General features: G+C 44.5%; 1 protein-coding gene across 4 annotated transcripts in view; it reads left to right on the top strand.

The window, feature by feature from the left end:
* The window catches only part of DUSP16 (dual specificity phosphatase 16), an 89078-nt gene extending 77207 nt beyond the window's left edge, over positions 1–11871 (top strand). For all 4 annotated transcript variants that reach the window (XM_075901133.2, XM_075901123.2, XM_075901127.2 and 1 more), the window contains 3 exons: positions 1083–1242; positions 3629–3752; positions 10354–11871. In XM_075901133.2, coding sequence (XP_075757248.1) covers positions 1083–1242; positions 3629–3752; positions 10354–11533 — 1464 coding nt within the window. In that variant the 3' untranslated portion in view covers positions 11534–11871. The remainder of the gene's footprint in view (positions 1–1082; positions 1243–3628; positions 3753–10353) is intronic.
* The last annotated feature ends 319 nt before the right edge of the window (positions 11872–12190 follow it).

Genomic DNA, 12190 nt, shown 5'->3' with positions numbered 1-12190 from the left:
CAAACATGATTCTGAGATGCATTAACAGGAGTGCTGTAAGCAAGACACGAGAAGTCATTCTTCCGCTCTACTCTGTGCTGATTAGGCCTCAGTTGGAGTATTGTGTCCAGTTCTGGGCACCACATTTCAAGAAAGATGTGGAGAAGGCCCAGAGAAGAGCAACAAGAATGATCGAAGGCCTAGAAAACGTGAACTAGGAAGGAAGACTGAAAAAGCTGGACTTGTTTAGTTTGGAAAAGAGAAGACAAAGAAGGGACATGATAGCTGTTTAAGTATTTAAAAAGGTGTTATAAGGTAAAGGAGGGAGAAAAATGGTTCTCCTTGGCCTCTGAGGGTAGGACAAGAAGCAATGGGCTTAAACTGCGGCAAGGGACACTAGTCCCGGCAGCTCGTCTCCACAGCAGGAGGCCAACAGGAGCAAATACTCCTGCTGGCTTCCCTTATGTCTTGTAAAAGGAGGAGTACTGGATGCTGGTGGGGGCAGCTTCTGAGTTTGATTTAGCAAATTTTAACTAAACTCACTAAATTGAATTCCGGAAGACAGATCACCGCTGCTGCAATTTTCCTTTTGGTGCAGGCAAGGCCTGGGAGGATAACTTTATTCTTTGACAGGTAATCCAGAACTACATATGTGTTAAGGAAGCCTGTTAATATTGGACACAATGGCAATAGAATTGGCACTTCCAACAAGCAGATATATATATTTTAACAAAAGTATCTGCAGGTTCCCTGCTCTTTTAACAAAGCTTTATATTTTGGAACAGTGATTTCTCCCCCTTTCCTTCTTTGGTAAGTCACCCCATCTGAGTGTGCAATTATTCTGTCCCCTGAGGTATACCTGACTGTTCAGATGGTTTTTAGCAAAATAATTCAACACCTAGTAATTATACGTTTTCAAAGCAGCCCGACAAAAAGGTTGTCTGGCTGCTAAAACACAGTTAAAATTATGAATTCTAGTCTAGCTTCCAATTTAGTAACACTCTACTTAGGCTCGTGATTACTTTTTATATGCTTAATTTTCTTAGGTGTCAGACATAGGACTGTTCTTTTTTCCACTCTTGATTGTTGTCTCTCTCTTGCAGGAGTTGATGCAGCAGAATGCTATCGATTATGTATTAAATGCAAGCAATACCTGTCCAAAGCCTGACTTCATCCCAGAGTCCCATTTCTTGAGAGTACCTGTGAATGACAGCTTCTGTGAGAAAATTTTGCCTTGGTTGGACAAATCAGTTGATTTTATTGGTAAGAAACAGAGATAAAATGGTTCAGTGCTAATTAGGCCATGTATTTAAAAAAAACATTTTTACACATTTAATCCCCCCCAAAAATCAAAGAATTAAAATGTCTCATTGTCTTGTAGTATTGGAGAGTAAACAGAAGCACCAGATCTGCTTTCCATATTGCGATCATCATTTTTATATATTGCTCTTGTCCCTACACATACGTCTTCTCTCTAAACTCAGTATAATCCAATCTTTCACTTCTGCTCAAATTCAGGTCTCTCTCTGTCTTATTTCTGCTATAATTATTTTGAGATAGAATGAGTAGACCTGATTATGCTCTTCAGGCAACATAAACCGTGTAGAGTAGCACAATATTATTTTCATTACTGCTGTTCATTTGCTATGTACACTGACATTTTGCTTATTTGCGGGGGGCAAGAAGGGAAGAGCAGTGGTACATGCTAGCTTGAGGTTTTTATGGCGTTAACACTGAAGACTTTTTCTTGAGTGGTTACAGTTATGTTAAAACTCAGCAATGTTTCAAAGTAGTTCAACTGCTTTTACCAGTATAAAAGGCAATGCCATATACAGGTATAAAATTATATGTATCCGTATAGGTGTTTATGTATGTTTTAAAATATAGGCAAATAATCTGCAATCAGAAAATGTTAGTCATCTCTGGAATCAGTAATGGTGTATTCTCCTTACATAGTGGGTCTCTGTCAGTGTGATGTAGAAAGGACGACTGTTTTATAGCTAACGTTTTGAGAAATCAGCCAAGATACTCCTGCTGACAGTTTTGTAGAGGGGATTTTTAAGGCACCAGAAGCAGTAAGAGCATCAGCGTATACGTTTAGAAGTGCCGTAAAAAGGGAAGTAGAGTTTAGCAGTAATCTGAGATTGATATTTAACACCGCTATAGCATTTAATAAATGTCATGTGTGAACAAAGATCTCTGCCATAATCTTTCTTCCAGGGACATTGTTGGGTCAAATTTGGCTTCAGACTGAAGATTTTGTAAAAATCAACTCATGCAAAAACTATGAAATATAACCCCAAATTTTCTGTACAACAATTGCCTAGTGGCTGTAGCAACAGCAGTGTGCTGGGAAATGGAAGCCTTACAGGTTAACAGGACTGTTCACATTAACTGACTTTTTTTGCTTGCATCCTAGAGCATAAAATTCCCCTCAGATCACATACCATGAGATGTAACTAATATTTTTAAATCGTTTAAATTGCTCTAAGTATGGGTTCAGTATGCTTATATATCCGAGGAAAGAGAGATTAAAATGTTGGGCTCTTCTCTTCCTTTATATCACCACCTCCATGATCCAAAACAGAAAGATGTGGGTGGGTGCGTGGGTGTTAGGGATGTAATAGTGTAGTCGATTAACTGCTTATAGGTTAATGCTGTAGACTACACACATTCCTTCCCCTCTCTCCCAGCAATACATTTTTTTTAGCAGGCTGGCCAGCAGCCCAGCTCAGTTTTGGCTCACGCCGGGTCCGGGACCTACCCCTGCTATAGCTCTGTACTTAAAGTGTATTACGAGCCTGGTGGGCAAGCAGCCTGGTTCAGTTCCAGCTCATGCCAGGTCTGGGAGCTCAAACCTCCCCCGGACAGGGGCTGCTGCTGCCTCTGTATCAGCCAGCCCACAAAGGGAGCTGGTTTTTAATTGGCTCCCTTTGCAGACCAGCTCCTGCTTGGCACTCAGTGCTATTGCCCCTGTCAGCGCACAGTGGCAAGGAGGCTCCTGGGGGGGGAGGGGCAGCATGTACTGGCTGCTGGCCCTGCCCCAGGGACTGTAGAATAGTTGAGTAACAGATCAGAATTCATGAGGTTAATTGACTATTCAATTAACCAATATTTAACATGACGTGTGTGCGTGTAATGGTTACAGGTTTCCTTTAAAAAGAATTTACAGTAAGAGCTTGAACGTTCCAACACACTAATGATCAAGGTCCTGTTGAGTTCAGTGGACGGAGGGTGGGGAAGCCAAGAAAGCTGTAGTTTTGGGTCCTGTTCTCAGCTTTAACACTGCACCACGTGAACTTGGTCAAAAGTTCACGTTTTAATTTGTGTTGCATTTTTTTCCATGCATAAAATGGGAACAAATCCCTTCCACGGAGCCAGGATGATTACATAACCCATAGTGAGCTGGTAGCTTCTGTAATGCTGTAAATATACAGTAATATTCTTAATACCAGAACAGATTAACATGAATACAGGCAAGGAGAGACCATGCCAGTGATAACACTGATTGCTGCTTGAAGCATCCCTGGGATCAGTAATAGAACTTTAAAAGTTCACTTTTTTTATTTAAAACCTCCCTGTTAAAATATGGCCTCACCGCGTGTCATTGACAGTGACACTTCTTGAATTTTCCTTTTTTGTTGTGCAGAGAAAGCAAAAGCCTCAAATGGGCGAGTTCTAGTGCACTGTTTAGCAGGGATCTCCCGCTCTGCCACAATTGCTGTTGCATACATCATGAAGAGAATGGACATGTCCCTTGATGAAGCTTACAGGTAAGGATAGACTTTTCCTTTTCAATGAGCTGTTGTGCTTGTCAGCTTGAAAGTTGGCAGCATTATTTCATCATGTACTTTCTTCTTCATCCATGTCAGGCTTGCTTTGACTCAGCCCTGCTGTCAGTTGTAGGAAGTAAGAGCCTAATTAGCATTGTGGATACAGCAGCAAAATGAGGACAGACACATACGTGGAATGAAAGTTACAGGCTGCAATTTTCACTAAATGTTAATACATGAGGGGCTGTGGCGGGGTCCTCCCCGCCCCGTTCCCTTCTCCCCGAGATTAAAGCAGTAGCAACAGGCCCGGAGGCCTAGTCTAGTAGCCGCAATGGGCCCTGAGGCCTAGTCCACGCCCTGAGGGGTTGGGGTAGGGGGGTCCGGGCCCTCCCTCTCCACCGGACCCCAATCCAGGGCCCTAATGGTGGTGGGTGGTTCCCACCACTGGCTCAGCGAGGGGGGGTTCCTCCCTGAAACGCGCTGAGCCCACTGGGGGGGTTTCCCTGCCCCTTGCCCTGGGTTGCTTCCTACCCCAGCCTTGTGGCTGACGGAGGTCCCACCTGGCGATGCTGGGCTGGCGGCGGCGGCAACGTCAGCTGGTCCCGTCTCTGGGGGTGTCCCCTGCAGCGGGGCGGGCGGCCCCTCCGAGTCGGCGTTGGGGGCGTGCTCGCCCCGGGGATGGTAGCAGCAACAGCGGCAGTCCCTCCGGCTCTGAATCTGGCGGCAGGTCCGGCGGCGGGCCTGCAGCTTGGGCCGGAGCTCCTTCCTCCTCGGCGCTCTGCCTCAACTGAGCAGCCCGGCAGCCTTTTATAGTCAGGCTGCACTTCAAGCATGCCCAGTAGGGCTGTGGGGGAGGGGCGTGTTCTACCCAATAAACGGGCTCCTCTCCCTCCTGCTCAGTGCGGGGCAGGTTAGCCCCGTCACAGGGGCACTTCCTGATCATACTCCCCTATACCAGGCATATAATCGGTTCCCCTTGTGGGACTTATAGGGCTCCTTGCCATGTAACCCATAACATGAGGAAGTGGTTTGGCTGAGGAAAGCCACCCCAACACACTCCTTTGACTCCTAGCATCCTGCCCACCCTCCGCCAAACCCACAAGGAAACAGAGGCTATAGCAGTCTAGGGACCACTGCCCACAAGATCTGACCTGTCACATGAGCCCAAGTATTTTACCTCAGAGCAAGGAAGGGAGATATTTATCAAGGGACAATAGGTAGCTCCTCAGCTGATTGAAGTAGAAGAGGGATGCATTTTATTCTCTTAACTGCACTGCAAACTGACTGCAAGTTGCAACAAATAAATACCTCGCCAGGAACTCAGGTTAGGCACTAAGAATATTCTTATTTAACCTCCTGTGGCTTGAATGTGCCAAAGAAGGCTAAACTCCCTTGCCCTCTGCCAATTGACCCCTTAAACAGGCAATTGGATAAATCTGCATTAACTGTCAGGCAGGGTTCCCACTTTTACTTGGGATGAGTTGGGTGAGCTGCTAAAATGGAGACAAGAGAGGCTCTACATGTCCCCCTCTGCAAGCTAAATCCTGGGAGCTGGGCAATTGAGGACAGTCAGCACCTGTCGACCAGCTGACCAGTCAATGCCAGATACTCCCAGGAGGAAGAGAGAGCTACTGTCACTTAGTGTGTCCCCCCTTTGCTATTGGGACTGCCCCCTGTTCACCACTGGCCTCCATCAAGTTCCCTCTACTACTGATGTGGATGAGTTGCATTTTAGCTCCCAAATGCATAATGCAGTCTTGGCCTCCGCTCAGAGTAGGTAAGTGATAGAATGTTAACTAATAGTAATAGCTAGGAAGAACTAGAATATGCAGATGAGACCACATATATGCCACCATCTAATAGCTTGTGCCAATATAAGCCACAAAGAAAGAGGAGAGAAACCAGAATAGCAAATGCTGTTTATATAGCTTGTGCACTTTTTAAAATGCATGATTGGATCTAATGACTCACCGGTGGTATTAAATGATATTCACAAATGGCTGGAGTGAATGTCTTCTAGAAATTAAGTAAACTGAAAGGTGACTCGTGTGTTGCCATTGAAGTCTGTCAATGGTATGTCAAAAGACTTTCAGAATGAACAGTTCTTTGGGCAGCTAAGGATTTTGTGCATGAATTTTTCTATCATGCTTATCAGGAGTTTTAGAATCTAGTTTGACTGTGAATGCTTTAGAAAGCTTGAACAGAGTTTTGAACTACCATTTTAATACTCCATCGACAAACCTTTTGGGGTTCTCAATGCCACAGAAAGCCAACTTGGCTTTCTTTTTTGTTTAGAGATAACAGCATCCTCAGAAATAATGTGCATTGTAAAGTCCCAAGAATATCTTTTTGAACACCTTCTACTAAGGAGCTAGACACACCTTTCAAATTACTACAGGTTTTGCTGTGATGTGGAAAAGGGTATTTGAAAATCTGCCTGGCGAGTAACTCCTTCTTGAGTGGCAGAATTAATTTCTTCTGGCTCTAATTGGTATTTCATTAGCTGGGATAGAAACTCTTTCATGGAAAAAAATGAGCAGAAAGGCTTTTGCACAAGAGGGGGGTTTTGCACAAAAAGGAGCCGTGTACACAGCTCCTTTTTGCACAAAAGCCCCTTGTGCAAAAATGTCGGCTCATTAAGTATGCAAATGAGGTGCAGGGATATTCAGTCACCTCGTTTGCATATTCTCTTGTGCAAGAGGGGGCAGTCTAGACATAGCCTTAGTTTTTAAAGTCTGTTTTCTACAGAATGAGGGAGTTTATCACTGTATCTCCTCAGAAGTAGTGATGACCATAGTCATGCAAAGCAATTTTCATTAGCTAGGGCAAAAAAGCTCAAATAAGGGCTGCTGCATGAACAAACAAGGCATTAGGTGGGACATAGATAAAAATACACTGTTTATATGCAGCAGTTACCTCCTTCATTCAGTGGGGCTGACAGCCACTAAGGGTCCCAGGGCAAGGCGGGTGTGGTTGGGGGCGGTCCTTAGTGCTGCCCAGAGCACGGCTCAGCCTACCCACAGAGCTATGCAGAGTGCTGCTCTGATGCTCCTGTGGCAATTCCAAGTGGCCTGGGGCCCCAGGGCAGTTCCATTTGCTCCCCATCAGTGGGCCTGCTTTCATGAGGCAGACTGAGATTGTGTTGCAATCTCTTTACGTCGGCAACAGGAAGAGAAATGAAACCGGGAGTTGCAGACTGATAGAAGTCCTGCACCTTTTCAAATGAAATTCTCACTGGCTCTCAGTAGTTGCAGTTAATTGAAGGAGTCCTTTTTCCAAACTTCTACAATTCATTCTAGCATGGTTCGGTCAATCAAGTCAAAGTCCTGTGCAAAGTTGTGATAATGGACTTTTCTTGACTCACACATCTATTAATGTTTGTAGCAAAGATGTAAAATCCCAGTTAATCAGTTAACCAGGATCTGGGTGAGGAACTACTGCAGCCTGGCTGGAGCAGAGTCCCCAGCCTGCAGAGCTCCCACGCCCAGCCCCCAATGGAGCAGCCCTTGCCTGCAGGGCACCTAGCCTCTGTTCAGGCTGAGCCTATTCTGAACAAAAGCAGCCCCTGTACACGGAGGGCTCCCTGTGGAGCTGGAGCAACCTCTTGCCTGTGGCAGGCAGGGAGCTGCTCCTGCCTCCATTAGTAACCGGTTAACCTTTCACATAGCTAGTTTGTAGATCCCAAAAGAAAAGGTTGCAATGCCTAGAAGGCTATCGTATTTTACTGTATTTTCCCTTTTCTACAGTCGACTAAGAAATTCAATTGTTTGTTGTTATGCGGTGCACAGTTTTCAAAAATGAAAATTGATAAAGGCATGTTTTATTTTTTTGAACTAGTGAAACAACCATAAAGTAACTTGTCTGAAACCTTAGCTTTGAATTTATGTAAAAACCAAGTGAAGGATCAAAGTATTTTCTCTCCCCCCCCCCCCCCCATTTATTTTGTACATCAGACGATTGTCTAATGTAGTGTTTCTCAAAGTGGCCGGCAAAACCATTTTGAGAAACCTGTTAACTGGCCACACCAGTTTGTTTACTTACTGGTGATGTGGCCACGGAGCCTCATGGCTCCCATTGGCTTCAGCCCACACCCCTTCCCGCCGCTCCCTTTGGCTGCAAATGGTGAACAGGAGCCAGTAGTCAGTAAGTCCCCAAACTGGTATGTTGTCTTGTATTAAGGAAATTAAAGTTGTTCTGCCTATCTAACTTGTTTCAAGGGGACAGTGTCCCTTTATAAGCAGTGGGACTCTCGCAGCACATAGCAAAAATGCCAACGTGATAGAAAGAAGCTACTAAGTTAATCCAACAACAGCAACCACCAGAGAACAAAGATGGTATGAAATCAATAAATGAATTATTGAACACATTAGAAGGAATGCTCCAAGTTCCTTGCTCAGAGATTGAGCTGGAGAATTGCCAGCAAGACTTACCCTTTCCTCCCACTGCCAGAAAATAGTATGCACGCATATGGCAGGAGAGGGAGAGGGGAATTTCAGCTGCCATTTTCTGCTCCTTGTCTAATCTTCCAATTAAAATTCATGTTTTACCTGTTTTCAGTAGTCACAGGATTAGCTTTGAAAAGCCTACTGTAAAATATAATCAAAAGGCTCACAGTCTTCTCCATGGCTGGTAGCAGTGGCTACTGCAAAACAAACCAACAAAAAAAATGCATCTCCTGCATTGTTGTGGCACTTTAGAACAATGTTTGCATTATTATGATGGATTTTTTTGCTTTAGTCTGACTGTGGTGGTTTCCACTGGATACCTTTGTGTTTAGCTTTTTTAATGTTTTTAATGTGTTTTTAATGTTTTTGAGTGTTTCTACTTTTCTGCATGTGCATGTCATTCGTGTACTTTCCTCTAGAATATGCTTATTCTGTATGGCTTGTATTCCTACTGTAATACTCTTCCTCCCCCCCCCCTTTCCCAGGATACCCCTGGATTTCCAGATTTTTGGCTTTCCTTGGTGGGCTTTTACATTTTTCTCCTCCCCCCCCCCCCCAACTATGTCCATAGGTTTGTATCATTTTTGGTGGTGCCCAGAACAGAACCAAGTAGAGCCACCCCCTCTATTTACTGCCATTCCCACTTACCCTGGCTGTAAGTGATTACACAACTAACAGAACGGCAGAAGCAATTCCAGGAATACAAACACAACGGGTAGGAGGACAGGGTTTCAGTGCCAGGCAGTTGGCATGGACAGTGCCAATGGTAATTTTTGGCGCTTGTAAAGAGCTGGTCGTCCTGTGGAGCAGTGCAGTTATCCAGGCCAGGGATCCTCAAACGTCATTCCATAATGGTCCCCTTCTGACAACAAGAAGTTACTGTGTGACCCCTGTTGGGGGTGGGGGTGGGACAGAAGCTTGAGCCCTATCCAAAGCCATAAAGGCTGAAGCCAAAGCCTCCTTCCTACTACGTCAGGCTGAAGCCTTGGCCTTTAGCTTCACTTCCAGGCCCCAGCAAGTCTAACACCAGCCCTTGTGGCCCTGACCCACTGCTTGAGAGGCACTGGTTACTTCATTGAAAATCAGAGGGAAATTGAAAGTAAAAAGTGGCTCAATATTGAAGTTTTGGCAAATGCACTCAGCTTCAGAATACAAGTCCAGCCAGTTCAATACTGTAAGCTTAAGTGTATGTGCAGTCCATTGATATTTTTTTTTAAATAGGATATAAAGACTTATTTCAGTACTTCACCCAACAAGGATGAAGCACATTTTACAAGATTCCTCCTAGTTCCTTGGCAAACGATCTACTTCTAAAATATTCTGAAATGCTGGCACAGTTCAACTGAGTTGTATTTTTAGATTTAATCAATCGATTATACAAGTCAATGAATTTTCAGTTTGCTGAAGACAAAATTGATGCATCATAGAAACCAATAGTCCTTGTTGCACAAATTAGGTCCAACATATTCCATAACAGGTTGACCATGCCTACAAGATGATAAAAACAGAATGGAGAGAGGATCAGCAAATACTAATATTAGCAAGATAAATTCATGTAAAATATTGAGAGAGTTAAAGGTGACCTACAAAGCGGGGGGGAGGAGGAAATGGATGGATGACTCTTTTCTTCATTTAAACAAAAACTGGTCTGGTAGCACTTTATAGACTAACAAAACATGTAGATGGTATCATGAGCTTTCGTGGGCACAACCCACTTCTTCAAATGACTGGAGTTTCTTCGCAATATTTGAAAGTCTGAGAGATTCTTAAAAATGCAGCAAAACAATGTATTCAAGACCAGATAATCTAAATTACATACATGCCAGAATAAGCCCAAACCCTTCTTAGGCTTTTTAAAATATACAGTAAGGAAGTAAAAATAAAGGCACAATTTTTCCCTTTTCAAGAAGAGCTGTGTAAACTGTGGAGAAGAGAGAAAATATTTTGACTTGTCTTGTTGATTCTTTAAATCATTCAATTCCTTGCTGTCCTGCCTTTCCCAGTACCTGTTACTTACGCTTGCTTTGAATCTGAATCCAAGTCTCTGAAGAAGAGGCAAAACCCCATAAGGGCTGTAAGCCTAGTACTTTTAATGGGACTACTATTCATCTCTTCAGCTGTACAGGCTTTAACTCATTCTTGCATTTTCTCCTCAGATTTGTGAAAGAAAAGAGACCCACCATTTCTCCCAACTTCAATTTCCTGGGCCAGCTGCTGGATTTTGAGAAGAAGATTAAGACCCAGACAGGGCAGCCCGGTCCAATCAGCAAGCTGAAGCGTTTGCATTTGGAGAAAAGCAGCGAGCATGGACTGGTCCCAGAAGGTGGACAGAGCAGTGGCCTCTCCACTAATCAGCTTGGCCCTATCTCTACCTCTGAGACTGTGGAGCAGAAGCCAGTGGACTCTGCAAGTCTGCCATGCTTGCATTCACCATTGTTAGAGGACAGCCCGCTGGTGCAGGGTATAAACGGACTCCACGTGTCCTCGGACAAGGTAGAAGACAGCAACAGACTGAAGCGCTCGTTTTCTCTGGATATCAAATCAGTATCCTACTCAGCAAGCAGCAGCTGTGTGACTGCATCGGTGCAAGGTTTTGCTGCGTCCGAGGACGCTTTAAAGCAGTTGAATGTTTGTAGTATTCTAGATGGCAGCAACAAGCTGTGTCAGTTCTCCCCTGTCCAGGAAGTTTCAGAGCAGACGCCAGAGACCACCCCTGATAAAGAGGAGGCAAATCCTCCTGAGACCGTTCAGAATGCCTGGCAGCTGGATAGCCAGAGCAAGCGGCAGCACATGGGGAGAAGCACCAACAGCAGCACAATTCAAAGGTCACTGTTGTACCCACTACATCGGAGTGGGAGCATGGAAGACAACTACAGAACAAACTTCCTGTTTGGGCTTTCCACCAGTCAGCAACATTTGGGAAAGTCTGCTGCTGGGCTGGGCCTCAAAGGTTGGCACTCTGACATCTTAGCTCCTCAGACATCCACCACGTCCCTCACCAACAGCTGGTATTTTGCTACGGAATCCTCACACTTCTACTCTGCTTCTGCAATCTATGGGAGCAATGCCACTTACTCTGCTTACAGCTGCAGCCAGCTGCCGACTGGCTGTGACCAGGCAGGCGCTGTGCGCAGGAGGCAGAAGCAGAGTGACCGAGGGGACTCAAGACGCAGCTGGCATGAGGAAAGCTCCTTTGAAAAGCAGTTTAAGCGGAGAAGCTGCCAGATGGAATTTGGGGAGAGCATCATGTCAGAAAACAGATCCCGAGAGGAACTGGGAAAAGTAGGCAGCCAGTCTAGTTTTTCAGGCAGCATGGAAATCATTGAAGTATCCTGAGAAATGGCAGACAATTGTGACACTGTAGCTGGTTTATTTTTCCCATTGTTTAAAACAATTCCCTGTAAATCTGAAATTTTTTTAACCGGGGCTTCAGTTTCAAGGCAATGAATAGATTTATACAAGACATGAAAAACTAATATCTGCACTGGGGATATTGCTTTTTTGTTTTTCTTCCCCTTAAGATGGAAGGCTAGCTGTTTCAGAAATTTTTCCTGACAGATGAGGTAGTTGTGTAACTGTGTAACAAACTGCACATCCTTTAAACAAAGTTCTGTTGGTGACCGGACATCTTCCTGGTTCCACCAAGACATATTGCTGAAAAAAAAAATCACAAACTAATTCTAGTCCTTTCCCTCAATTCCTCCTCCCCCCCTAATCAACCATGCACCTTAGCCCTGAGACTGAGCCAGCTTCTTGATAGAGATCTTTTTCTTTAAGGGCAAAGAGGTGGTGAATCCAAGCAAGTGATAACTGATCACAGCAAGGCTGGGTTAAAAACCAACTCTCAGACCATATTGATGTTGTGATTATTCTAATCGGCAGGTTTGAGGTGACTTGCCAGAAAGCTGCTTTAGAGCAAAACTCGTACCTCAAAAAATAAAACAAACTAGAACTTTCCTGGCAACCCACTCTCTGGTAGTCAGTTGGCAAGCA

The sequence above is a fragment of the Pelodiscus sinensis genome, chromosome 1 (genome assembly GCF_052426305.1).
Source record: "Pelodiscus sinensis isolate ZL-2025 chromosome 1, ASM5242630v1, whole genome shotgun sequence".
NCBI lineage: Eukaryota > Metazoa > Chordata > Testudines > Trionychidae > Pelodiscus > Pelodiscus sinensis.
Note: the sequence above shows the minus strand (reverse complement) of the source record. Positions and strands in the feature narration are given on the sequence as shown.